Below are 27336 nucleotides of genomic sequence, written 5' to 3'. Positions count from 1 at the left end.
ATTGTTCAAACCAAAAAAACAAAACTTAGGGAGTATGGGTAAAGAAGATGAATATTTTATATGGATCAGATTTTTACAGTGAAGCAATTGTGTGAAAAGCTTATAGCAAAAGAAGTAGGTGCATTGGACATTTATGGAGTTAGAGAAAGGATGATAAGATAAATTGAGAGGCATTGTTGCAAGTGCTGAGGACATATGGGATAGGTGGCTTGTATGAGGATAGTAGAGTTTGAGTAAAATTGGGAAGTGAATTGAGTGAGTGGTTTCCGGTAATAGTGGGTTTGAGGCAAGGGTGTGTCATGTCACACTGGCTGTTCGATTTGTATATGGATGGAATCGTGCATGAGGTGTGTGTAAGAGCAGGGAAAGCAGGTACTGTGTGTAAGGGTGGGTTGCATACAAGTCAGCTGTTGTTTGCAGATGACAGTGCTTTGGTGGCTGACTCTGCAGCAGGACTGAGTACTTTGGTGGTGGAGTTTGATACTGTGTAACATAAAAAAGCTTAAAGTGAATGTACGGTAATGATGTTGAATGGTGTAAAGTTGCAGGAGGTAGATGGGTTTAAGTGTTTGAGTTTGTATGTGGCAGCAGGTGGTGGTTTGGAGGAGAATGTGAAGAAGAGGGTGGGTGAAGGGTGCAGGGCAATGCGTGTGCTGAACAGATTGTTCAAATGTAGAGATCTGTAAATGGATGCAAAGCTATGATTGTATGAAGCTGTGATGGTACCAACAGTGATGTATGGCTTAGGTTAAATGACTTTGAAATTAGATATTTGTCTAGTATGTGTTGAGTGACATGACCCGATAGGTTAAGGAATGAGGAAGTAAGGAGAAGAACTGGTGTGGTGAGAGGGTCGATGAAAATGTTCTGAGATGGTTTGGACATATGGCAAAAATGGATGAAGGCCGTATGACTAAAATAGTATGTAGTGCAGAAGTGGTTGGATGGATGGGGTGAAACGTGCTCCAGATGTGAGGTTGGTTAATTTAATCGATGCCAGAGTGCGTGCTAGGGATAGATGTGAATGGTGAAGGATATTTAAGAATAACTAATACCGACGCATATGATGACGAGGGGGTAAGTCAGTGTATGCCGTCGGCCTTTCTGCTGATGAAGGGTTGCATGGCTCAGCAACTCACATGAATGCGAGTGTGTTCTTGACTCAAACCAGCTCACACGAGGGGGATATGTCTTTGGTATATAGATACTGTAGATAAATTGATAATTTTCATGTTTGTCTCTATGGCATAAATACCAGCGATAATACTGGCGGAAGTTACACGCACATTTAATCAGTGATATCTTGCGATGGTCTAGTCAGATTCAGAGAGTCAATCTAGAATCTGATACGGGTTGAATAACTGGATCAGAATATTTTTCATTGGATTAAAAGGCTGATCCTAATGATAAAGCAAAACTATGAAATACATCCTCGAATTCATGTGGTTTTATTTTGGTTCAATCTCCTTAAAACGCGATATTTTCAATATTCAATTCCTTCGTAGTTGAACTGACAATAATGTATTTGTGCTCAGAGCTTCCTTTGCTCCAGATACAAAAAAAAGGCCCCCGGCTCATAGAAGGAAGCGCGTCTGTGTGGGCACTTGCTCGGGACGCTCGAAAATCTGTCTTTTAATGGCATGAACAGGTGTAGCGCTGTCCCTTTTGTAACACTAAACTTTATGATTATACAGATATAGCTAAAGAAGAGTGTCATGCATTTGAGAAAGGAGACATCTCGACAGTTTTGATTTTGCAAGATCTTGCTGCGTGAAAACTCTCATTCCTGAACATAACATTTGTTTAACTCCGTTAATTTACTGTACCTGGAACTGTGCGTCTCCGGCACTTGAAACATCCTGATACAGACCCATATTTTCCAGAGATTCCTGAAAATGCAGATGTGTGATTTACAACCGAACCATCATACAACTGATTAAAAATAACTGTGATATCCATATAAGCCTTGGGATGTCCGGATCCTGACAAGTGATCAGAATTTGGACCCGATTGCTTGGTTGCTGACCTGATATTAGATGTGGTCTACCAATCAGCACTCAGTTAAACAAATTAGATTATGGCTGTGTTTCCATTGCAGAGTTATCACATTGCTTTGGCCCATTCCAGCCCCTTTAAAAAAATTCAAACAGGAGAAAAAGGTGTCCTACACGCATATATAATCATTCACGACAGTGCACCAAGTCATTTATATTAGTACTTTTTATACATTTTTTCACTTTTAAACATTTTTTTAAATTCTTATTCATTGTATAGACTTCAGCACTTTACAGTTAAACATTGGATTATTGTATGTATGTGGGTGGGTGTTGTATGCTACTCTGTGTGCATTTTAATTGCCCCTTGAGGGACCAATAAAATGTTTTGATTGATTGCTTGATTGATTGATTGATATGTGGACTTCCTGACCTCTTCAGTTGATCGGCTGCAGTGTCAAACAGCGATAAAAAGAACCTTTGGTCACTTTATGAAATTTAGTAAATGCTGTTGTGTAAACTCTTTTACTGATTCTACTGTTGTACTTTGGTCAAAACAAAGGTTAAATATGAAAAGACAGATGTTTTTTGTCAAACAGAACCACTCAGAACAGCTACAGTCAATAATACGTTTAAATAATATAAAACTTCACAATGCCCAATGAGTAAAAATCAAAAGATAATCGATGAATTAATAATTAAACGTCAGCCGTACACCTAACCAACATTAGTCATACTCGACTTCAGGAGGAAATGCACGGATAAATCCTCACTCATCATCAATGGAGGCCTAGCGTGGAGTCTACACCTTCAAACTCCTGGGTGTGCACATCTTCCCGTTACTCAACTTGTTTTGGAAATGTGTTGCTGCAAAATTTCATTGCACTACTTTTCAATGCACTATTATTCTGATACACTTACAACTTAGGCAAGACTCCAAGCGCTTGAAAATAGGAAAAACTATTTTTTTGTTATTTTTCTTTTTAGTCTTTATTAGATGTGTGTCATGGAGCGCCACGTCTAATCCTGTTGCAAACAATATTTACGTAGTTATCGATGAAAATAATGACAATTCGAATTCTTATGTACTCAAAAGCTCAGGTATCTTTTCATCACAAGTTCAATCTTAAAATCGGTTGGAAAAATCAATCAGACAGACAGACATATTGGGACTCGTATCCGATGACTCAGAGCCTAAAAATCGTGACCGGGAGTCAGGACATCCACAAAATTACTTTTTCCATCCTTAAATCTTACCTTGAGATCAGTAAGTCTTGTCTTGGCCAGCGAGACATACTCCATGAGGAGGCTACGGTATTTTACAGGTACATATGGAGGGTAGAGGATATGCGCCTTAAAAAAATAGAAAAGTATTTATTAGCCGTCATTCTTCTGTTACCTATTCTCAATTTGCATTATTTAAAAAGAAAATCACGCATAGCCGACTGGTTGTGTATTTGAAAAATGTACATTAAAGTGATTTTTTTGTAGTTTAAATGTAGAGGTTTCAAATTACTATTTGAGTTCATGTATCACTCCAAAGTGATAGATTACCTTAAGATACTGTGGAGGTTCAAACGGAACCAAGTCAGACAGAAACTTGAGCAAAAACACCAAAGATTTCTTGCTGGTAGCATGGAAACCATTGGCTACTCCAAAACATTCCTGCAACAAACAAACAAATAAAGACGCAGAAAATAATTATGAAGAATAGTAAAAAGGCAAACAATCATTCTAGTGGTAATATCTACATTCATGATAAATATATTACATAAACTAGTAAGAATATTGACCTTGAACCAGTCACAGTAAGAAGGGAAGACAGCCGGTCCGTGCAGTGCCCCCTGACGCACCAATAAAAATGCCGCTATCATGCTCTCCAAATCATAACCACCAAATGCAGAAGTCAATAATCTGGACAGAAGCACTGAGAGGCAATGGTGGAAACGTCACACAAAGACATATGCATTAAAAAAATATATTTTTTAATGATTTCTTATTTAATACAGGTATACACGATTACTGTACCTTAACGAAAAATAAAAATAGTTCTTGGCCTTGGAGTCATGTATGTTTGGGTGCATATACCAGAAGTAAGATCTTAAGCCCATGTCCCAGTCAGACCCTAATTCTGGCCTGGGTCAGGCATAAAACGCCAATCATTATGTTCGGGTCTGGGTCGCTGCCTTTTAAAAAAATACATATATATGTTCATAAAAATGTATACTAAAGCTGTGTGTGGATACTCCATGAAAAAACAATTTTTTTGAAAAAAGAAAGAAAAATTAAAAAAAAAAAAAAACTTCTCTCTATGCCGCTCTCTCTTAATGAAATGAAATGATCTGCATTTATATAGCGCTTTTCAAGTCAATGACTTCCCAAAGCGCTTTACATTGTGCTTCACATTTCCCAATAGCGGCCGTGATCTGTGCAGCCATGTAAGGCGCTAACCTGCTTATTGGGAGTATTGGGGTTTCAGTGTCTTACCCAAGGACACTTCGGCATGTAACACGGGCAAGCCGGGATTCGAACTGGGATCCCTTAATCCTAAAACGATCGCTCTACCTCCTGAGCTACTGCCGCTCTAGATTCTTAAGGACGTACTGCTGCACTGGTATATCGCTCAATTTTCAACACGCCAAAATTCCCTCACTTATTAAAAAAAATCTGCCAATAGTTGAAAGTTGTCAGTTAATACAACCTCTGCAGACACGGAAATAAAAACAATGTATATATTATGCAGTCTTGTTTAACTTGGTTGTTTGACTATAGGACTTTCTCCTAGTCCTCTTCTGGATCATCAAAGTGCTCTTGAGCAAATTTCACACATATCTGGTCTTGTATGTCTTCAATTTTCTAACAGTTGGTTTCTTCACACCAAGCGACCCGCCTATTGCAGATTACAGCATTACTTTTTGTATGCCTTGGATTGGGATTTTGGGCGAGTTTTACAGGAACGTTCAAAAGGGGGTTCCAACAAAATAAAAAATAAAAAAATAAAATAAAAAGCAATGTCATTTTCCCCATTCTCTCATGGTTGAGGTAAACTCCCAAATTACAGGGCTCCCTTGTCATTTTAATTGAATAACTTGCACAATTGGTGGTTGAGTAAATACTTGTGTATGTACTGTATGTCTTTAAAAGCAAAGAATATTTGAGGGGCTTTAAAATTACTTAAAAGCCTGTGGTATATAAGCAAAACTGCAAATAGCTGGCATTGAAAGAGTTATGCATTACCTCTGAAATTGGATTGTGCAGAAGGGTTGTACACTAGCAGAGTAGAGATGAAGCAAAGGACATGTTTCCAGCTGACCTCACGTGTCTCTAAAACATGCTCCAGGTGATCTAGCAGCTGTGTGACACTGAAGGCTGCAGTCAACTTTAATAAAATGAATCAAAACACAGACATAAGGGTGGGCGATTTGAAACATCGTCTCAAATTGATCAGAGTTCTTTTTTAAACAGATATTTTCCCCTAATTTGCTAATTTCTGACTATTTTCCAATCATTTTGAATTAAAAAAAAACAGAAACAACTGAGACCACTTTGCGCTTTAAACAGATTTTCTATTCATTGGTAATGTTGGATTGGAGTTGGGGGATAGTATACCACCAGAGTAACATACTGTAAACATTGACATTTGAACACAAAATATGTTACGGTTGTAATAACACAGAAGCGGTGTATGTGAAGGGGCTTTTATGAGAAAATAAGATGAGCAAAGATTGGCTGTATATGTAAATTTATACTTGCATCTATGGACACAAGTCTTTACACATTTGACCTACTTAAGTAAAGACTGTTCAGAATATTTGTACTGTGTGGATATGTTTAATCTTTCATTTTACTGCAGAGTGATGGTCAGACAAAATTATATTCCTGGGATAATGGAAAGCAATGCAATCAATCAAATTTATGTAAAAGAAACAAACACAAGAACATATTATTTTAACAAGGGTCTTTTGTAGATAAATATGCAGGGGTAGATTGTCTGTGGGTCTCACACATGATTTTTGTTTGATGGCGATTCTTTTTTGACACATTGTCACTAAAATAAACATTAGTCTTTTGCGTTGCAGTTAAAACATTTTCAGAGTCTAACACGCAAATTTGTAAGAGCCTTTTATATCAGGTAGCCTACTTTTAAATTTTCACACTGTTTTTTAATTGGTTTCTGTCCTTTGCTTTATCCGGCGTCAGTTTTGAAGGTTGTGTTTACAAACAGAAATGTAAAAACGGTTCATGACTGCTTTTAGCATTTTTAATTATTATTTTTAACGAAAAAATATACACACTCACCTTACAGAAAATAGACGTTATCAGCGGACTGGTTTTTGCAAAGGTCCATTTGTTCTGCAGAGCAATAGCATCTGAAACTAAAGAAATAGTACAGTAATCATAACTAGAGCCACAAGCAGAACCCGTGCAACTTGGGATAATGGCACATAGGAAACTGAATGTGAACAAATAAAAAGTTTGTGGACCAACTTAATGGGAAAATTAGATGCCCTGTCCCAACCATATAGTATTTCAAAATGTCAAGATTTTTTGCCACATTTTAATTTCCGGTCCTGAGAGAATATGAAATACTTAACAATTTATAGGGGACACTAGTGAAATAAACGTTGTAAAATTTTGGAAACTTTCTGGCATCCAGAGAATATATTTTGAGATTTCGCCTATGTTTAGGCCCCACGTGTCAAATTCAGGGCCCGCGGGCCAAATGTGGCCTGCCACATCATAGTATGTGGCCCGCAAAATAATGCACAGAGAAGCACAAGAAAGAAAAAAACAAAGCCAGTCTCCACAGTAGCTCTTAATCAACCAAAGAACATTGAGGAAGCCCGTCCAAATGTTTTTAAATTTAGAATTAAAGTCTCGGACACGCTGTTTGAGGAAATGACAAAAATAACTCAATTTTAAAAAACTTTTTTGAAAAAAAGCACCTGGATGTCTCGGGAAATGCCCTGTAGCTCGGGCAGACTTTTGATGTCATTAATTTACTAGTTTGAAATCTACAAAAATAGACCACAATTGGAAATTCAAAATTTAATGGCGCATTCCCTGAACATTTGAGATTATGGTGCAAGAGACTTATTCGTGCTTCTGTGTGTTACATGCTCTTGCCAATTTTCATAGCTCTATGTCAAACTTTATGTTAGGATTGCTCCAGGGAGCACTCAAACTAATTTCTATAAGATTTGCTGAGTTTTTTTCGGGTATGTTAAAAGCAACGTAATTTTGGGGAAAAAAATATCTTAGGAAAACACAATAGGTTCTCGCGACAAGTTCGTCACTCGGGCTTTAATTATTTTGTATTTTGATTAAAACCAATCTGTACTGAAAGTGTATTTAAAACAACAGAAATTTGCATAAAGTGACTATATCATATGTGTAATTACCTGAAAGTTGAGGCTTGTAGGTAAGAATCTGTGTTAATGAATGTTTAAAAAAGCACTGAAGGGCATCTGGAGAAGCGTCACAGAGCGAGATATTAAATTGTAGACACCTGTAATAAATAGACCCCACAAAAAGTGTGGAAAAGACTCCATTATTCATCACGACAAATGTAAAAACTAATGTGCATAAATATATATCTCTGTATAGAGTTAAAGCAACCAACATAGTAGAAAATGATTAGATGAATACAAACAATATTTAAAAAAAAAAAAAAAGAAATTAAATTCAACAACTTCAACAACACAACAACAAAATAGTTCTGTGGAATAAAATAACTAAAAACTAAACCATTGTTCTGGTGCAGTTTCAGATAGAATCCGTGCTGAATTTTTGTCTGCATGGTCCAGAAGCCCTGAAGGGAAACACAAACACAAAAAATAACAGGGTTCCTACCACCTAAGTAAAGTTAGATTCAAGGCTTTTTAAGACTTTTTTGCTGCCTTTTGAAATCAAATTTAGGACCAAGTTGACAAAATAAAACAAAACACAGTTGAAACAAACAAACAAAAAATTACCACATTAATTGAGGGCAATTTTAAAATCAAATTTTGGTCCATTTGAAAACTTTCCCTCTGAAAAACATTGCTCTCTCCAAAGTTTTAGACATGGAAAACGATTAAAAAAAGGATGCTTACAGTACATCATGGATCCTCAGTCAAAACTGGCAGATAACTATCAATTCCATGCATCTTTTCTGCTACTTTGAAAATTCATCAAAATCATTAGTATCATAGTTTATGTATTTTCGCTTAGTATTCGAATCAATGGTTTTTTTACGAAATTAAAATTTTTTGGTACCACTAGGAGTCACTATATATTACAGACGCTCCCCTACTTACGGCCATTCGAGTTACGAAAAACGGTAGATACGAACATTCTTTGGGGATGTCGAAAAATATACGGACATTGCTGTAAGTTAGATTCTGTATTGTGTGCACCTTTTTCCGAGTACAGGACAGTACTGTAGTGCTTCTCTCCGCCGCTACCAACAAGTGGCGCTGTGAGAGCTCACCCAGCATCCACCCCGAAGAATTAATCCGCTTCCTCTTCCTATTTCGTGTGTAAACATTCTATACTGTATCTCCAGCGCGCTAGGAACATTGACATTTTTATTGTTTAATATCTCGTACATCCATTCAATATGGTTGGTGTAAAGTGTAAAGAAGAGGCGAGCCGTTTAATTTAAAATGGAAGTGGAATATGAAAACTTGATGCTGTTAAAAAAAACGGTTGGACGGCGTTTTTTCGCCACTTTTTACCACGGAGGAGGAAGTCGCCTAACTGTTGAAGCTCATCTTCCAAAAGTAAGTTAAACATAACTTTATTTATCTTTATAGACCATATTATTTTATTAAATGTTTATTTTTTTAGAACAAAACACTACAGGTTACTTATACAAGCCTTAAACGTAGTTATATAAACCTTAAACGAAATATAGCATATTTATTATAATTTCTTTATAAAAATTATCATTAGTATATAGTTTATGTATTTTTTTCTTTGTATACAAATCAATGATTTTTTTTCCGAAAATTAAGTGTTTTGTACCACTAGGAGGGACTAAATATTACATCCTGTCTCTTTAAGAACATTTAGTAATTGATGCAGTGAGGATGTTAATGTTAAGTAAACTGACTTTGTCGGTTCAGACAAATGACCCTGGTGCATTGTTTTGCAACTTGAGGAAGTGACGTTGCAAACATAAGCTTTCTCTGATTGGATGGAATTTGAGGAACAACTGCCACCTTAAGCAAAGACATTGTTATTAATGTAATAAAAAACATATTCATGCAGTTACATGTAGGTCCTATATTTTCAACAAATTATTTTACTATACTGGACAGAGGGGGACAGAATCTTAGTTTTGTTATTTAAATTCCCATCTGCGTATGTACAAGGCCAGAAATACTTTTTTGAACTTCTTAATGTTTCATTACTATAGAAAGGGACATTTACACATCAAAATGTGAGCTGTTCATTTTAATATTGTATAGAATATTGTAGTATTAAACATGAAAAGCGATTAATAACTCACAGAATAGCATGTCATCCAGTATTGAGATGCAGAGCAGACTGCTGTTCTTTGCCACTCTTGCTGGATTCTGGCTCGAGTGGAAGCCCGCACCAACCAATGCACTGAAGATACCTAGGGAAAAAAGCTTGTACTAATTTGCAATTGTCAAAACATGACAAATGGCTTGATGTCAAACCTTTATTCTTGAAAATTCTGAGGTATTTTGAAATCCAAAAGCCACATTCTAAACTTAATTTTCAAATTTAAATGTTGAATAGGGGTAAAGAAGCACTTTAACAAAATAAAGTCAAGTGATGTTCATTTGTATAGCCCTTAATCACAAGGAGTCTCAAATGGCTGCACAGACCAGAGATGATTCGACGAAAGAAAATAAACAAAAGATTACTAGAAAGAAAAGGACTTTTCTGCGAAAACGGACTAAATTATACTCCTGGTTACGCTATGAGGAGGATGATAATGGATTGGACCTTGAGAAGGCATTACAAATATGGCGGGACAGCAAACCACGAAGAATATATGAACTGAAAAATTTGAAGTGATAACTGCTTTGTATTACCAATTAACTGTGATGATTAAAACTGCATGAATATATAAATATTTCAGCAATATTATTTTGTATAGTGTACAATATTGTGAACTGAAAAATCTGTAGTGATAACTGCTTTGTATTACCAATTAACTGTGATGATTAAAACTGAATAAAAATATAGATTAATGTAATTATTTCAGCAATAATATTTTGTATAATGTGCAATATTGTTGTGAACTGAAAAATCTTGAAGTGATAACTGATTTGTATTACCAATAAACTGTGATGATTAAAACTGAATGAATATATAGATTTATATTATATATTTGTCGCCGATTTACAATTTCAACCGCGATAACACTAAATTTTGGGGACCCATAGATCTCTGTTGGGACCCATAGATTTTGAGCATGCGAGTCCCTGGGACCCATCACTTTTCAGAGGTAAAATGAACACTGTGGAAGTAGCCAGCCATACATTCCAGGCAAATGTTTGGTCTGTAAACTGACTTTGAAGTACAGTACTGCGTATAGATCACATTACAGAGGCAGCTTGCGTTTAGCGAAGTTGTGTTTTTCTAAAGGGTATCAAAATTGACTTATCTCTCCCAAAAGCACATACAAACAAATATGAAACCGGAGTGTCCTTACTTGCCAATACTTTTTGTCGCGTTTGTGTCGCCTTTTTTTCTTCCTGGGGAGGCGTCCAACTACATAAAGCCTTAAGCTGTGGCGCCAACCACGATTTCACCCCTTTATCACTAAAACAATCGGTGACAACAACAAACAAGAATTGAGAAAATGACTAACAGAGAAAGAAAAATAAATACAATTTCAATTTCAGACTGTAGGAAAATTGTATACATAAATTCTAGAACTTGTTTCACAATGATTGGAACCGCATACTTACCTAATGTTCGCTTTAGTCCTGGGCTGTGCTATATGGCAATCAAGCTTGATTTTATAACCATTCTTTTTGAACAATTTTTTAGAATCATTTGCTAATTTCTGACAATTATTGTTTCGAACTAAAAGACACAGTAATATGTAGCAGCCTACATTTTCAGTTGCAGAAAGTTCTTCCCATAACTATTTACCACTGGGGAAACGCTATCTCAATTTTTGCATTGTCCATAATTGATTCGTAAACCTTGCACCAATATACATTTTATAGTGCCCTGTTTTAAGTGTAGCATGCATCAGTCCTCTTTGGCACGATCCGTACGGGGGCAATTACGCTTCATAGAACAATGCCATAGAAACTAATGCCAGCTGCCGTTAATCACGAGGGAGGAGGAAATGCAATCGCAAAGCGAAGCCACCAGAGCAGTGTCAACCTAATTTTCAAGTAGACTTCTTGTGAAACATGGCAACAATTTTAAGCATTTCCAAGCACTTCACTGAAAATTTAAGCACTTTTCAACATTAAAATGTAAGCATTTTCAAGAATTTCAAGCAGCCGTATGAACCTTGCATGGGGTTTTATTAACCACTGTGTGAAGGGAAATTTTCTTATTGCATCTGATTAGAGACAAAAAAGGATATTTGTAAAAAATGATTATTTTAGATATTTTTTTACAACAAAAACACTTTCAAATGTAGTGTAGTAATAATTTTGCTAATTTAATTAGTACTTTTCTAATGTTACTCTTAAAAGGTAGGTAATGCCGAGAAGTTGCATGTAGCATCGCATCTCCAAGGCCTGGATTTTCCTTTCCAGCTTTGTGTTGAATTTCCGTGAGTTTCAAAAGTGCAGAGAAAGATTGACTTCAAAAGTTCTTGTATGAATTTGATTTTTTATTTTACTGCAATGATCTTGTCTCTCCAGTGGGTCTTAGTCTGGCAAATGGGACAGTCGTTTGAGCTATGGCCATGATTTTTGGTTCCGAACCCTCTTCTGATATGACAGCACCAAAATACTTGAATTTGGTAACAGGTTCAAGCTTCTGGTGGTTAATGGTGATTTTTGAGGTGATGCTTTGTCCAGGCAATTGACTAAATCTCTGAGTTTCTGTTCTTCTCCTTCCATTCCATCAATGTCATCAGCAAAATAAACCCTTATGTTGTTTCAGAGCTTCGGCCATGGCCCTCACCAGGAAGATGTTATCCAAAGTTGGACGGAGAATGCAGCCTTGTATTACCCTGACTGTGGTTTGAAACCACTCTCTAATGGTACGATTGATCAGTACTGCATTGCTGGCATTACCATGCAGTTGATCAATTGTCAGAAATAATTTCTGGCCCATGTTGTAATTCTGGATGGTAGCCCATGAGGCGGCTTGTCATATCCTGTCAAACGCTATCTTGAAATCCATGAAGACATGATGGAGATTTTTCAGGTATTGTTGAAACTACTTGAATAGGTTCCTTTCTTTGGTGGCATAATTACTAGCGATTTTGTCCATGCATATGCCCACTGTCTTCTTTGCCATCTTGTTTTGCAAATAATTGTTAAGATAAAGCTTTAATCGAGATAAAAGCTAATAATTACTACTATTCAATCTAATATGACTGAACACAAAAGCATGAATGCAAACAATGCAAATACAAATATTCCTTACCTTTCAAATATGGATTTTAAATCGAGGATTTGGTAAAACTGAAGTAAGTGTACCACATGTAGACTTGGTAGTTTCTGTAAACCCAAAACAATCATGATTTCATTAACTATGTTAATTGAGAATTGTGAATGTAGTTAGGTGAAAAAAAAAATGTCATAAAAAAATAATATACACAGATATTATTCAAATAATAAGGAAAATACATGGTTTTAGCACTTATTTTTCATAATATGAGCCTCACCTAAAGGGAGCTGACGTACTTATCCGCTTAAAATTGGCAAAAAAGGATAGGTATAAAATGAGAGGTATAATGGTATAATGGTTTGTTTCTGTCACTTTGAGTCTCCGGAGTTTGTATTCTTCTTTGTGCTTTTTAGCACTCATTTTGGGTATCACCGCACCAAACAACAACATCCAGTGTTCTAATAATGCACACTGTACATTTAATCGATTAGTTTGTTTTTGGTACAATTACTGTGCAGTTGTATGTGGGTTATCATCCACTGTTGTCATTGGGCAGAGTGGTATGTTCATGTATTTTTAATTTAATCTATTCTTTTTTCTAGTTTTGCAGGGAGTGATGGCTGGCAAGGACTGGAAGCAAAGATGGATTTGTTATGTCTCCGGTTTACCGGTTGCTTTTTTGTTTTTGTTTTTACATTTGTTATTATTATTACTAACTGCAGAAAAAAAGCAACTTTGCACATGAATATGTTTTTAATCTTTGGCATCTCAGCATGTGTTCACAGGCATAAGAATATTTTGTGCCGCAGGATGACATTTAAAACACATCAAATGGGTCAAACTTTCAACACACCTGATCATTCCTGTACTCTAGCCAGAGAGCCTTGGGACAGAGGGCTCCATTTAACAGCAGTTCTCTCGCAGACTGCAACAGGACACCCACCTGGGCCTGCATACAGGAAGCAAAGATTTTACAGGGAGTGCTAAAAAATGACAATTAATTTTCTTTCACACTTCCAATAAAAAAATACTTTCGAAAACCATATTTCCAAAATTTTCAAGCGTTCTTTTATTCCAAATCAAGACTAGCAAAAATGTAAATTTACATTTTTTGGACATCAAGTTTTCTGTTGTTGATGGTTGTGGAGTACAAAAAGACAACCTTATATAAATGAGAAAGTTTTGTAATTTAATAACAATATTCCAAGTTTATAAGTAACAGTAATCCCTCGCTGTATTGCGGTTTACATTTCGCTTTTATTTTCATCGAATATTGTGTTCTCCATTCTGATTCGCTAAAAAGGCCCTCCGGCCCTTTTCTGACTGTGTCTGTCAATAACGTTGCGGTCTAAGTTGTACACATACGTAAAAGAGCCTAAAGAACCGCCAAATATTCAATTTTGGTTTCACAATAGCATCCACATGATAGCGACAAATTATTATCTTAAGAAAAAAAAAACAGTTCTGAAGTAATTTGCACCCCTTATTTGGATCAATGATGGATTACAGTATAGCGGCAAAATTATATCTAAAATTATATTTTGACAGTATTTTAAGTATTTCATGAAGTACAGTACTTTTATTTTTAAACAAACGATTGAGACTGTAAATAGGATCTGTTCTTTGATTTAAATGTTTAATGAAGTATTTGATAAATATTTACATGCATTTTGACTATCACTGCACAATTTGGGAAAGAACCCTAATTGAGATTTTTCATACCAGCATTGCAATTTCGATGCGATTTTCAATTGAAAAGAAAAGTGCATTTTCTTGTTTTTGTTGTTGTGAGTACTTAATACTCTTGTTGTCCTCGGGACAAAATGACCCGCCACTGTGTTATTAAAAACCCTCAAAAATCCGGTTATATTTTGTTCAACACAAGTCAAGTCACATTTATGTGGACAGACGCTCCACTCCTCACGAACGAGATGATGACGATCGTTGGTAAGTTGAATTTGTTCGTAAGTTGCTTCAGTGCTATATTTTGTATGTTTAAGGTTTATATAAGTATGTTTAAGGCTTGTATAGGTAAACTGTAGTGTTTTGTACTGAAAAATAAAATAATATGCTCTGTAAAGATAAATAAAGTTGAGTTTAACCTACTTTTGGAAGATGGGTTTCAAGAGTTAGGTGACTTCCTCCTCCGTGTAAGAAAATGGCCGAAAAAACGTGATTCAACATTTTCTAAACCCCATCAAGCTTTCTTATTGCACGTTCTCTTCAAAAGAAACGTCTCGCCTCTTCTTTACATCTTACACTAACCTTTTTGAATGGATTCACGAGCTATTAAACGACAAAAATGTCAAACTTCTTAGCGCTCTGGTGATACAGTACAGTATGTTTACACACGAACTGGGAAGAGGAAGTCGGATTTCTTCTTCGGCGTGGATGCTGTGTGAGCTCTCACAGTGCCACACGCCGGTAGCAGCAGAAAGAAGCCCTACATTAATGTCTGGTACTCGGAAAAAGGTGCACACGATACAAAATCAAATTTTACAGCAATGTCCAAATATTTTTCGACATCCCGCAAAAAAAGTTTGTAGGTACCGTTGTTCGTAACTCGAATGTTCGTAAGAAGGGGAGCGTCTGTATAGGCCTTCATTGCAAAATGTCTCGAAGGACTGCACAGGACACAATTACATCATTTACTTATCTGAAACTAACATGTTAAATGTTATAACTTTTACTAAATTGGTCAGAAAAAAAGATTTTTTTTTAAAATTCACATTTTCATGTAACCTGTATAAAAAGGTGCAAAAATTGTACTTAAATGAAAACACTGGGGTAAATCATGTTGAGATCTTTTTAACTTAAAAAAAACTGCGATCTATTCTGGGGAGCTTTGATATGGTTGCCGGCTGCTCACACAAGGCTCAATCAGCGGTGTTTTGCATTTATACAATCACATTACGATGCATCGCGATATCGATTATATTTCGGTTAATCGTGCAGCCCTATACCACGGGTCTCTTTTTCTTCATGCTTAATTTCAAGATGAAAAACTTTAGGACAAAGTTTTGTAAAAGGGTCAAATGTCATATCTTCATAAATTTGATTACTAGTCCAATATTTTACTCATTGGCGTCAGTAATGGTTGGTGTATGACTAAAATATTTACAAAAGTCGTGTGTGTGTGTGTGTGTGTGTGTGTGTGTGTGTGTGTGTGTGTGTGTGTGTGTGTGTGTGTGTGTGTGTGTGTGTGTGTGTGTGTGTGTGTGGCAGTAAAAAACTAACTTCCTGAGAAAGGGTGAGAATTTCAGTGGTTTTGTTGGCCTCTTTTCCAGCAATCGCATTCAGACTTTCCAGCACCAATTTTGATGAAAGCGTTGCTACAGGGACACCAAGCAGTCCAGCTTGACGTCTCAATCCACCAACTGCGAGGAAAAAAACTCATTCACCAAATGCAACACGATGGGGTTTACTTGACTTGTGCTATTGTGCATTATATGAACAATAACATTTTCAAACTTTTTTACTCTGATCTGGAATGTGAGGTAACCGAGAAATACACAACGCTGGCAAACATTGAAAATCATTTTTCTGATTAAATAAAGAGAATTTTCAAATGTTGAAGAGTGCCATTTTTAAGTCAAACAGTGTTTTTAGACAATGTTTACTCAAAAAGAAACCACACATCCAGTAATTCACCATAACTAATGAACCAGCTCAGTAGCCTAGATGGTAGTGTGCCCGCTTTGAGACTGGGAGGTCGCTGGTTCGCGCCTCGGCCGAGTCATACCTAATTGGTAAAATGGCGGCGCCCTCTGTTGGCTGCGGCTGCATCGGCTCGCTACAACGGGTCAGGTGTATCGACATTTCGTTCTGTGTACATTGTTACAAAGAATGACAATACAAAGGAAATTATTATTATTATTATTAACTAATGAAGTCTCGCTACATGTTCTTTTCCTGGACCAGACCGAATATTTGGACTTTGAAAAAATAGAGCCGGAGACAAGCAATGCAGTTGAGGACATTTATTACAAAGTTTCAAATAAAGACAAAATAAGAGTGCACTCTGGAGACGCGTATCAGAAGAAAGGCTAGGAAGAATGTTTTTCTCCTTGTTTTAGTAGGGAAGGGGTGTGGATTTGCAAAATAGAACATGAAACTCTAGAAGGCACATCAGGGATCTCGCATTACAAGGCAAAAGAAAGGAGAACTCCCTCTACAAGATTTAGTACAGTACTGCACATTCCTGAGATATCAAAGATTGTAAGGCAAGATAAGGACAGAAGACTATTGCTGGGAAAGTACTGATAAGAAAGGATACAGCTAGTGAACACCACTAAAATATGTGAATAAGCATGATGCGCATCTAACACAAACAATGTGATCATCAAAGTAATGCTGTAATGAGCAAACAATTAACTTACTATAGATGGAAAACTGTTCTGGTGACAACATACTCAGTGACCTATTTTTATAATTAACAGTAACAATGTGGATTTTACATTGTCAATGTAAAAATGAGCATTGATTGAATTTTTTTCTCTATCAATTATTGTAGTTTACAAAGGAATTGCGGATTTTTGTTATAGAGTGGCGTAGTAACCTACAGATGATGAATAGTATTTGGTAGCACTGAATGCACTTACAACAGGGGTTTCACACTCTATTTACTTGAGGGTCGCCGGAGCTCAGATCTGGGTGAGGTTGAACTAAAAAGCCGTTTTTCTACAAGAAAAGCTCAGATGAAAACATTTCACCGTACTCAAATAGTCATGTCTACACAAAACAAGAGCTAAAAATAAAAAAAAACAGCCGGAATTAGTATTAAAATAAATCAATCAATCTGTGATAGAAGAATCTGTAACTCGCGTGGACAGGAAGTCTGGAGCTGGATTTGAACCCACACAAGAGGTTCCCAAGACATGCGCTAACCACTGCGCCGCTGTGCTGCCCACATACCAATGTTAATTTGTATAAAAAAAAGTCTTTCTTTTATACCGTGGGTTTCCCCACTTAGGTCAGCACTATTCTTGTCCGTCATCCTGTATGCGACGCGATTAGACATGACACTATAAATTGATGCAATGCTGAAGAAATGTGAACCTTACCCAAAAGTGGACCTGTAATGTCTGATGGAATCTCTTCACATGTCACCCCTCTTTCCTCATCAATCTCAGTGGTGAAAGGGTTCCTTGGATTAAGATTCTAGAAAAACAACAAGTACTCTTATACATAAAAACATCTTGAGTTTTCAAATATTCAAAAAATGGACGAGAAGAAGATGGCTATTTGATGGCTATTTGAGACTACATCCATCCATCCATTATCTGCACCATTTATCCTCAGTTGCCGGCCAGTAGCAGGGACAGACAACTCACTCGTTCATTCATATCTAGGGACAATTTGGACCGGCCAATTAACCTGACATAAATGTTTTTGCAATGTGGAAGGAAACGGGAGTGCCCGGAGGAAACCCACGCAGGCACGCGGAGAACATGCAAACTCCACTCAGAGAGGCTGCGGTAGCTGGACTTGAACCCTGAACCTCCGCAGTGGGGCCACGCGTTAACCACCCATCCGCCATGCTGCGAGACATACCACAATTACCATAAATTCCAGACCAGAGAGCACACATTTAAAGCTGCATGCGCAAATTTAAGAAAGACACTCAATTTTTGGGGGCAAAAGATGCACCGAATTTCAAGCTGTAGGCTTAACACAGCCATAAAAATGAACTCATTCACGTCATTTTCTTACATTTAAAAAAAATAATGTGGCTAACTTTAAATACAGGTACCTTCTAAAAAATAGCACATTGTGATAAAGTTCATTATTTTCTGTAAAGTACTGATAAACATTGGACTTTAGTTTATTTTAGATTCATCACAGTGGGAATTTCGGTTATCCATTTATGAGTGTCACTAATTGATGACAAGGCATTTGGCTACTGAAGGGAGTCATAGTTACTCCCGCTGTTTACGCGCGCTTCATTGAATTTCTTTCACTTTGACATTTAGAGCACTGGGCAGAAATCATACAACCATATAATCAACCCGCCTGCGACCTTTGCAATGCTTTAGTTTAATAAAGCAGTCGGATTCTCTGGTCTGCACCAGTTCTAAGCCAGCTGCTGCCATCCGCCTCGCAAAAAAAGGCCGCATTATATTGCAAGCTGCAGTCTTTCAGAAGCAGAAAAAAAGTATCGTCTTGTAGTTGTATCCTCATGTATAATGACCAATAATGAATTTACATTTAAACTTCGAATGGAAACCACTCACTCCGTTTTCCTTGAATAGGATGGAGAGGTCTTGTTGCTGCTCTAACAAGTGGATCACTTCCTCTTGCAGCTCACAAGCTCCCTGCTTCAGTCGCTTTGCAGTACGACCAGCTGTGAACAATACGAAGGAAAATAAGGTAAAATCGGTGATGACAATTCCAAAAGGTATACGTGCATAACATACACCCTAAGTTACTTTTCAGAATTCTTCCCTAAAATGAAAAAATATTTAACTTATTGCAGATGATTGTTTTTTTCCCTTTAAGATTAATCTGATTGACCAGATTAATGGGACACTGTAATATTTTACCAGTAGATGTCGCCATATTGGGCAGTGCAACTGAAAAACGAGTGCTACAAAGCACAAGGGAGAATAAAAACTACAGAAACTCAAAGTGTCCAAACCCCACCATCTTTTCCTCTTTTTTGGGACCAACCTTTCATAAGGTTTTTGTTTTAGTGGGGGTACCCTCAAAAACAAGACGGCAGATGATCCAATTCGCTCCCACTAGGTGAGCCTCGTGTTGTGTAAAATACATTTCCTGACCTGGAAGTATTTTTTGAAAAAGGCACATTTATATTGAACTCTCTTTTATGTAATTGTATGCAACTAGATTAGACAAACCATGTGAGAGTAGACATTTAATAAGTACTTAAATTAGGAAAAATAAGATAAAAGACTATTAGGATAAATGGGAAAAAATATTTACAACGTAGTGCTTAGAAACTGCCCTAAATTATAGAAGTGGTCTTTCCGAGGGAGTCGTTTAGTGGGGCGGCAGTGGCTCAGGAGGTAGAGCGCTCGTCTTGGGATCAAAAGATCGCAGTTCGAATCCCGGCTACTCCGTGTCCTTGGGTAAGACACTGAACCCCTAATGCCCCCAATAAGCAGGTTATTGCCTTACATGGCTGCACGGCCGCTATTGGGAAATGTGAAGCACACTGTAAAGCGCTTTGGGAAGTCTTGACTTGAAAAGCGCTGTAAAAATGCAGCTCATTTCATTTCATTTCATAGAGGGTCATCAACCATAACAATAGAGCAATGAAAAATAGTACATTTAGCAGCAACATGTATATTTTCAGTTTTTGCACACTTGTTTAGGATGGTAATGACCCCGGAAAAGAAACCGTCTCTAACGCTGTTTGTCCTTTTTTAAGGGACCTGTACAGTTCGTGTATTTGTGATTATTATTCAAATAAATATTGATCTTTTTTTAATGAATGCATGTTTTTACCACTAGGAGGCGCTAGACAATACACACTTTCTCTTTAAGTTCAAGCGAATATTTGTTTTTTTTAGAGTTGCATGTCACTTACCAATAAGGCTTGACAGAGTTCTCTTCTGAGAGAAAGATTCAGATGTAGTATTCCTTGACATCTCAATAAACCACGTAAAGAACTTCTTTGCCCTCAATTACAAACCGATAAAGCGATTCTCAGTCTTAATTTATTGTTTTAGTGTAAAGATTGTGCTGATAAGTCCCCCATGTTTTCCCCTGTGAAAATCCGCGGGTTTGTGGAGCTATTGATATGTCGTTCGCGAACGAAACGGCTTTATGAGATGGCTCTTCGAATTGAACGACAAGTTCCGACTCCCTATCATTCAAGAGCCACTTTTTCCCTCTCGTGGTTGATCGGTGCATTTTCCCATAAATTCCGTGTTTTTTATGATATATCATATTTTTTTCTTCTGTTCCTCTTTGCATTTTTCTTGCTATATTTGTACTTCTTTTCAAGTCAATTTCTGTGCAATGTACATACACAATACATGATTTTTAACTACCTTTTACAGCATGGGTTGAGCAAATATAGAGTACATTTATATGTAAGCCCTTTTGTGTGCAATAAAATGAAGAAAATAACTTATATTTTGTCCTTTTCCATTTGATTTTTTTTTCTTATTTCACAAAAAATCAAGAAAGGGTACTGTATACCATAAATGAGCAATACTTTTGTCAGTAAAACAAAAGTTTTTAAAAAGTGGCTAGTATATGTTTGCCCTTGCAAAGTTCGTTGCAGCCTGGTCATCCTGGAAGGGGGATAACCTCGTGTACGGCCCCTTCTTAAGGTTTCTTTACTTTCCTCATGCTAAACTTTTGCGTTTTTCCTTGCCCTAACGTAGGTTTTAGATCAGGGGATGGTGTATGTATAGTCTGTGGTCTGTGATTGAAGTCTATAAAAATAAACATGACTTGACTTGACATGATAAGACATGATAATTGGTAATATATGAATTAAAGCAACCAAAAAAATCTGAAAGGCCGTTTGGGAACCACAAGAACCGGCTCTTGAAAGTGAGTCAAGCCAAAAAAGCCGGTTCTCTAAAAAGAGCCATAATTCTCATCACGACGTGACGTAAATCTACGGGAAACACGTAACCTACACTTCCGATCAACTTAATGATCGCATAATTCCTAAATATAACCACACGCGTATTTTCAATCTTATTGTCATTATATTAGACTTATACATTTGCGGGTGCAAATTTTCTGGATAAAATGAATCTATTTCATCGCCTTTCAATTTAATTCATAAAGCTTTTCCCCAACAAGAATGCCGTTCAAATTTATAATAATATATTTGTAAACATTTTGGTATTTTCAAAATAAAATATTGTTTTCTTCCCTGGCATGTTTGTTTATTTGTATTTTCTTGTCATTTGGGTTGTTTATTTATAATACAGATGAAGCGTCACCGAAACTATACGATTCCACGTTAACACAAAGTTGCAGCACAGTGTGGGTTTAGGGCGTTTTTATTAATTGAACGTTCAATTTTAAAGTTTTATAATTATTTGAATGTTCCTTTTATTAATTCAGTTATGACACTCCATAACCCAGTGTTATTGCGCCACCAAGTGAAAATAAAGCAGTATTAAGAAACACCTTGTCAATTCGATAAAACGAAATAGGGTCGATAAACGCATATTTTTGTTATAAAGATAAATTAAATATAAAAATCGCTGTTTTATTTTCATTTGTTCAGCCATTGCAAAATGAAGGTAAGTTATTGAATATAAAATTAAATGTAAATGTCAGTGACAGGTGATGTAAAGCGATTACCAAGAAATGACGACATACTATAATAAACTTCTAAAATATCTTTAAGAAATGATCTTACGTTCTAAGTCGTGCAAAATGAAATAAGGTATTAATAAATTTATTATGAACGTCAAGGAAATATAACTTCACAATTAAAATGCTATCATTTGTGGCGTCAAAGTATATCTCATCTCATCTCATTAGCTGCACCGCTTATCCTCAGTAGGGTCACGGGGGTGCTGGAGCCCATCCCAGCAATCATCAGGCAGTGGGCAGGGGACACCCTGAACTGGTTGCCAGCCAATCGCAGGGCACACAGGGACAGACAACTCGCTTGCTCATTCACACCTAGGTACAATTTGAACCGGCCAATCCACCTGAAATGCATGTCTTTAGAATGTGGGAGGAAACCGGAATGCCCGGAGGAAACCCACGCAAGCACGGGGAGAGCATACAAACTCCGCACAGGAAGTCCGTTAGCTGGATTTGAACCCACACAGGAGGTTCCCAAGACCTTAGAATTGTGCCGCACACGCGCTAACCACTACGACAAAAAAAAAATAATAAATAAAGTTGCTCATGTTTTCTAAGATTGTTTTTTGTCTAACTCCTCATGTTGAGGTTTTTGAGTTTTTCCTTGCCGTCATGTAGGTTTTAGATCAGGGAATGGTGTCATAATTGTCTGTAGTTTGCAATAATATGTGGTCTGTGCAGCCTTTTGAGACTCCTTGTGATTAACGGCGTCACAAATAATCATGACGTGACTTGAGTTAACTTTGTCCAGAAAGATTCAATTATTAAACATTAACCAGGTTTATCAAAATTAAAAGGGGTTTTGGGGTTTTTAAGGGTTATTGATCTATCTTCGTTATTCATTATCCATTATCCGTTATCGGTCAGTTCATAATACGCTACAAAGCCTAGGAGCCGGGACACTTACTCTCAGCCAAAAGGCCAAGCTAAGGTCCTAGCCCCAAAGCCTTGCTGCGATCATTGCGAATGCACCGTTCCCGGAGGTACTGCAATACCAGGCCGATGCGTGGAGTGGACAGAGCAAGCTCATATTCCATCTCCAAAATGCAAAAATCAAAGGACCAATAGGCCAAGCCCGACTGTCGCTAGGGGCAGTGTAAGTATATAGCAACTGTAACACAGCCACATGACGACTCATTTAGAATCTCACAGATATTTAATAATTTTGCTGCATAAACAAACTAGCTCTTTCGTTCAAAATATCCATCCATCCATTATCTGCACCGCTTATCCTCAGTAGAGTCGCGGGCCTTTAAAATATATATTTCTTTAATTGTCTGAGATATGACTGTTCTGCAATATTGCTTCTGCTAGGATTTTTAAAAAACGCATCTCATGATATTTTAACATCAAGCGGCGGGCTTGAGTATATTCTACATTTCAACACTTGTTACTTCCTCTTTTACTTATCACATATAATACCTATTTTCAAAATATACTTAGGTAGCTCGTAGTAATCTATCCATCTATCTATCTACCCTGGTCATATCCCTCGAGAGGGGTGACCGACAGCCAGACAAACACTTACAAAAACAAAAAAAAATAAAAAGGGAAACAGTAGCAAAAAAACACGCAAAGAATGTAGTGGACCATAGCTAACCCAAATGCCCGAACACCCAAACAAGTTAATCACCCCGGCACCCAAGTTGGTCATGCTTTCGTCTCTCCAGATGAAACGGGACACAAGAAAGCGGCCATGTCACTCGGGTCAGGGTGACACAACATACTTCAGTTTAACAGCAGGGCCCAACAGCTTTCACTGGTTTACCCCTGCCGCATCATACGGGTACCCTGCCCATCCCTTAGAACGAGTCTAAACATTCGGCTATCCTTTTACACCTCTCCACTCATTCCTATTACAGACAAGAGCTCTAGCTTCCACTACATTTAGACCTCTTTCCTGCAGTGTACTCATAACACCATCCCTCCATGTCAATCGTGGCCTTGTAGTAATAGTTCATATTAATTGAGTGGACTTTAAATTATGTTGACATTTAATATAGTCACAAAACCTTGCAGTTCAATCGTGTGGATTTTTTTTTCAAACAAACACATGTCCCTATTGAAACATAAAAGTAAAACGGGTTTTTGTTATCTTGCCTCTTTATTATTCAAGTATGTGGATATTCAGATCCATCAAGCACAATAGCAAATGATTCAAATTTTTATTTTAAACACACCGCCACCCCAAATACACGCATTTCAACACTCCCACACGCGAGTAAGACACATTGAAACGTTTGTAAACATGGGCTCTTTGATTAGAAAACACAAAAATAGAAAAATATATTTTATCGTTTCTGTATTTCTTTCTGGAGAATTGATACATTTTTAAGCTGAATGAAAAACTTTAAAATGAATGGGACAAATAGTTTTGAAGGGTACAAGGCCATTGGTTTTCACTTAAAAAAAATTTATAAATATATAGGGTGTTTAAAAAAATGATATCCTTTGAGATGTAAATACTACAGAAATTACATAAGTCAAATGAAATTAAAACATATTTATGTTGAAGACCATAATATTTATTCTTCCAAATTTTAACTAGAAATTAATGACCATGTGGATTATGTAAACAATTAAACAAATGTTCCATATGCGCACCCCCCGAGACACGGCAAATCAGTAATCCAACTCCTGCCCGAACACTCTGAAACATATCTTGGGCAACAGTCTCTAGATAACAATCCCCCCCCCCCCCCCCCTTTTTATATACAAATAATCCGCTTGTAAGTTAGAACAGGGAAACCCAAACATTTATAATAAATCCTTATTAATATTCAAAAGGATATCACATGTTTTGAAACACCCCATATGTATATTCAAATGACAAGAGTACAAAAATTTACAACAGACGTGTTTATGAATGAAAACCACCAAACATGCAAAAATGGTACAAACTTCTGCGTCAAAAGCGCACCCCCTAGGTAGTTTCGGGAGGCTGTTTTTTCCCCCTCTGCAGTTAGATACAGAAGGTTATTTTTCATACGTTTCTGTTTTTGTGTTATTTTTTTTTCCGTAAATTGCAGCTACAATCAGGTGTCACTTTTCTTGACAGTGGGCCCACAAAACCACTTCTGGGTGTAATATGCCAGAACTACAAGTAGCATCTCTGAGGTGCTTGCCAGGGCCACAATAAAAGGAGACTGTGATGCAAAGTCAGCTTCCATTCTTCGGAAAGACAGCTGCATTACTGCAAGGGCCAACAAACTGTTTTGGACCCCCACCTCTATGCTCACCGTTGTCCTCTGTGGTGGTGACAGGCCAACCAATTTAGCCAGAAGTGCCCCGAAAAACAATCCAATCAAAGGCACCGTAACACCAACAGCAACAATCAGAGGCCGAACATTTGCCAGTATGGATGCGCCCATCTGGTAAGCCATGAAGATGCCACCAACAATGAGCACAAAGCTAAAAGGCTTTAGGAGTCCCAGCAGAACATGAGTCAGGGCGGGCAGCCGTATCTTGATAAGCATTCCCAGAGAAATAGGAATAGCGATGAAAAGGAGGGTGCCGAGAATCTTCACAAATGGCACGTGCAATGCCGCATGGACGCCCAGCAGACGCCCGTACAGTGCTGATGATAGCGGCATGGCGGCCACCGCTACGACTGTGGACACTAAGGTCATGGAGATGGCGAGTGTGACATCTCCTCCAAGCAGCAAGCTGTATAGGTAGCCCCCTCCACCTCCAGGCGCAGAGCAGGTGATGACTAGTCCCAGGGAAAGTGCTTTGGGCAGCACAACCAGGCGAGAAATAGTGTAAGCATACAGTGGCATGACCAAGAACTGACCCACCACTCCAAGGAGGAGCGGTACAGGGTTCTTGACCAAGGCCCTCAGTACACCTACATCCACCTTGCACCCAAAGGCACACTTGTTAACAAAAATGAGAGGTAGCAAAGCAAAAAGCACAGGGTTCTCTGAGAAATGGGACAGTCCACCTGACTGAATGAGTTTAGTGGCTGGGTCATCGCTCCCAGGGGCCACCACGATGTAATAATCCGTCCTTTCGGCAATGAGAATGGGCATAGACTCCTTGGTTCGGTCCAGGAGCTGGATCTCAAGCTGGGCCTTTCCAGGGAAACCGGAGAGGATGCTGATAATGTAGCTCTTTGAGAGTCCCACATGGCCATTGTCTGTCACGTTCAAGACGGTGAGAACTTCTGGATCAAATGAGCGGACTTTAATGGTCTGTTCCCAGGTCTGGTGGTCTTTTCTAGAGGCTGGGTACTGACTGAATATTACAATCACGCCCTTGGTATTTTCAGGGAACTCGAATTCTTGTGAGGAACCATCCCCGATTGTGATATATCGGCTGTGATCCGACTCCAAAAAGGGGGTCTTGTTGCGGTTGACGGTCTGGTTCACAGTGGTCCACGCCCGGTCCGCTTCGCCGGTAGCAAGGTACAGAAAAATAAATAGAAATGGCGTCCTCATTGTATGCCTCGACAGGCGCCGCATGAAAACAATTTTCTCTGCGCGCCACGATGTTAGTCAAAGTGGGTCAAAATTGTTTTTGTTCTACCCAACGTATGAAATAAAAATAACAGGTCGACAACATCGCGAGCATTTTCCATTTCATCGCGGCCATTATACCGGAACCCAAACATACCCGCCCTGTATCGTCAGTACTTAGTTTGCGAACGAAACGGCTTTAGAAACCGGCTCTCCATCAATAAGGCGCCAGCTACATTTAAGGCACTTTCTATCGTTCGCTATATTTTTCTCTTTTACCTATCTGTCTCTCTTTCTTTTATTTTTTTCTCTTTGCCTTTCTCTTTATTCCTCTCCTTCCCCCCACCTCTCTTTCTCTCTCTATTTCCTTTTCTCACTATTTCTAGCTCCTCCAAGTTAAATGTCAACATGTCCTTGGACATGACACTGAACCCCTAAATTTCCCCATTAATCAGGTAGGAGCCTTGTATAACTGTCGCCGCCATCGATGTGTGAGTGTGTGTGTGTGAATGGGTAAGTGTGAAGCATGTTGTAAGGTACTTTGGGAGGTCTTCAATGACTTCAAAAGTGCTAAAGAAATGCAGACAATTTATGTTTGTTTCCCTCTCTTTCTGCCTCTCTCACTCTCTTTCCTTCTCTTTCTGTCATTCTCTCTCTCGCTCCCTCTTTCTTTTTTCCATATTTCTGTCTTGCTTTCTCTCTCTATTTTTTCTGGCCCCTCCCCATCTTTCTGCGTTTTTCTCTGTGTCTTTTTCTCTGTCACCCCTTTTCTCTTTTCTTTGTTTCTCTATTTCATTGTTATTAGTAATATGTCATTCAAGACAAAATTCGGACGAACCGTATGGGAGCCGAAAGTGCCGACTCTTTTTTTGTGAGCCAAGCCAAAAAAGCCGATTCTCTAAAAAGAGCCGGAATTCCCATTTTGTTAAAATCACGATTTGACTTCATCACTTTCTTTATTGCGCATGTGCGCCAGGTTGGTCATCTTGGATCCTTAACAGAAAGCACACTTAAAATACTTGTAAATTTTG

At 37.8% G+C, this 27336-nt stretch overlaps 2 protein-coding genes and 1 pseudogene across 3 annotated transcripts in view; all 3 read right to left on the bottom strand.

Annotated features, from left to right (window-relative positions):
• Positions 1-20273, bottom strand: part of fanca (FA complementation group A) — a 48818-nt gene extending 28545 nt beyond the window's left edge. For both annotated transcript variants that reach the window (XM_088339259.1, XM_088339260.1), the window contains exons 1-16: positions 20092-20273; positions 18776-18885; positions 17606-17702; positions 15780-15919; positions 13396-13491; positions 12579-12652; positions 10669-10778; positions 9490-9600; positions 7743-7806; positions 7397-7503; positions 6294-6370; positions 5232-5373; positions 3788-3921; positions 3549-3659; positions 3252-3347; positions 1827-1889 (exon numbers count right to left, since the gene is read on the bottom strand). In XM_088339259.1, coding sequence (XP_088195385.1) covers positions 1827-1889; positions 3252-3347; positions 3549-3659; positions 3788-3921; positions 5232-5373; positions 6294-6370; positions 7397-7503; positions 7743-7806; positions 9490-9600; positions 10669-10778; positions 12579-12652; positions 13396-13491; positions 15780-15919; positions 17606-17702; positions 18776-18885; positions 20092-20152 — 1593 coding nt within the window. In that variant the 5' untranslated portion in view covers positions 20153-20273. The remainder of the gene's footprint in view (positions 1-1826; positions 1890-3251; positions 3348-3548; positions 3660-3787; positions 3922-5231; positions 5374-6293; positions 6371-7396; positions 7504-7742; positions 7807-9489; positions 9601-10668; positions 10779-12578; positions 12653-13395; positions 13492-15779; positions 15920-17605; positions 17703-18775; positions 18886-20091) is intronic.
• A 2536-nt stretch (positions 20274-22809) lies between these two features.
• Positions 22810-22952, bottom strand: LOC148362410 (U2 spliceosomal RNA; annotated as a pseudogene).
• Positions 22953-24559: 1607 nt separating this feature from the next.
• Positions 24560-26463, bottom strand: slc10a3 (solute carrier family 10 member 3). The gene has a single exon (XM_088339257.1). The coding sequence runs from the start codon at positions 26309-26311 to the stop codon at positions 24884-24886; it is 1428 nt and encodes a 475-aa protein (XP_088195383.1). The 5' UTR covers positions 26312-26463; the 3' UTR covers positions 24560-24883.
• Between the last annotated feature and the right edge of the window lie 873 nt (positions 26464-27336).

The sequence above is a fragment of the Urocampus carinirostris genome, chromosome 7 (genome assembly GCF_059441175.1).
Source record: "Urocampus carinirostris isolate Australia breed hairy pipefish chromosome 7, RoL_Ucar_1.0, whole genome shotgun sequence".
Classification (NCBI taxonomy): Eukaryota; Metazoa; Chordata; class Actinopteri; order Syngnathiformes; family Syngnathidae; genus Urocampus; species Urocampus carinirostris.
The sequence above is the reverse complement of the archived record's forward strand: the minus strand, read 5'-3'. Positions and strand labels throughout refer to the sequence as shown.

What these genes read in the sequence shown, in the direction of transcription:
- slc10a3 (XM_088339257.1), bottom strand. Translation starts at nt 26,311, where the DNA reads ATGCGGCGCCTGTCGAGGCATACAATGAGGACGCCATTTCTATTTATT.